Source organism: Carlito syrichta, unplaced genomic scaffold (assembly GCF_000164805.1).
Source record: "Carlito syrichta isolate Samal-C Ts95f unplaced genomic scaffold, Tarsius_syrichta-2.0.1 Scaffold288191, whole genome shotgun sequence".
Lineage (NCBI taxonomy): Eukaryota > Metazoa > Chordata > Mammalia > Primates > Tarsiidae > Carlito > Carlito syrichta.
The window spans coordinates 127,475-128,742 of record NW_007232287.1 but is presented as its reverse complement, the minus strand read 5'-3'; the positions used below and the strand labels follow the sequence as shown (position 1 = coordinate 128,742).

At 42.8% G+C, this 1,268-nt stretch overlaps 1 protein-coding gene across 1 annotated transcript in view; it reads left to right on the top strand.

Annotated features, from left to right (window-relative positions):
* Positions 1 to 161: 161 nt before the first annotated feature.
* Positions 162 to 1,268, top strand: part of AEBP2 (AE binding protein 2) — an 81,064-nt gene continuing 79,957 nt past the window's right edge. The window contains exon 1 of the mRNA XM_021710154.1: positions 162 to 308. Coding sequence (XP_021565829.1) covers positions 286 to 308 — 23 coding nt within the window. The 5' untranslated portion in view covers positions 162 to 285. The remainder of the gene's footprint in view (positions 309 to 1,268) is intronic.

Sequence of the window (1,268 nt, the reverse complement as noted above, 5' to 3'; positions counted from 1 at the left end):
ACTCCCGGGCCCCTCCGAGGGGACCGAGGGACTTTCCGCGGCGGCTCCCCGCGCCCCGCGTCCTCGGCCCCTCCCCCAGGCTCTCAACTCGGAGACCTCTCGCCGCCGCCGCGCCCCTCTCGCCGCGGATAGCGGCTTCCAACTCTCCAACCATCCCCCCCAACTCTCCTTTCCCCGCCCTCTTTCCCCTCGGCTCCGCGCTCCTCTCGGACCTCGGGACAGCTCTAACTCCGAACCCGTCCCCAAGCAGGCCCAGATCCTCCGGCGGAGCAGAAGAGGGCCTTGATGTACACGCCGCGGTACACGAGGTTAGCTTCGTCCGACCGTGTTCGGGAACACTTGTCAGAACTGTAATTGACAAGTGTTTTCCAATATGGCTGGTCTCGCCCGGATTTAGCAGAACTTCCTTGTCCAGGCAGGAGACCCCAACTATCACTTTTCTCTACTTAGGGCAAGAAAGAAAAAAAAAAAGAAAGGAAAAAAGAAAGAAAAAGATCATTCTTTTATTTTTAAATCGGTGGTTCCCACATCCCTCATGTGTAGTCAGTAACGTCGTTTCCAGCGTGATTCTAATAATCTTTCCAATTTGTTTCGTGATCATTTCTGGGAGAAAGTTTAAAACGCGTAGAAATCATTATGGAGAAGAATAGTGAGTTGGTGCCCTTTAATAACTTCGCAGAATCAGAGTTGGAATCGTAACAAAATACAGTCTTGAAGGCGCAACGTATTAGTTTGCGACTTAACGTCTTTATATAGAAATGCTTCAACGTGAGAGTCGTGATTTTAGGTAGTATTTAAAGTCATGTCTCGGAGAGATGTCAGAAGAAATTAGTATTATTTTTCTAACTAAAAATTGTTAGAAATAACACGGAGACTGACAATGCGCCCCCTTTATTTCAGAACATTTAAGAAATTTATCGTAATACGATGTGAATTAATTGTAAATTTCCTTTTAGCATTTCTTCTTTTTCTTTTTCTTTTATTTGAATTGTGGGGTACAATTCAGGGTTAGGTATACAAATGTTCATTATGCAGGTAGTCTTGTTGATGAAGTATGCAATTGTATAATTTTTTATCTCTTTGGACTACATTTAACTAGTTTTTTAACATGTTTCCCAGAAAAGTATAGTAATAGAATTTTTAAGTCAGTAGTGATTTCGATTTAAAAAGCTTTAAGTATTTTAAAGTTCTAGAAATCCCAATTCTTAAATGATCAAAAGTGAACAATTTAGTTTATATTTAAGGCTATGAGGAATGCGAAGTCCTGA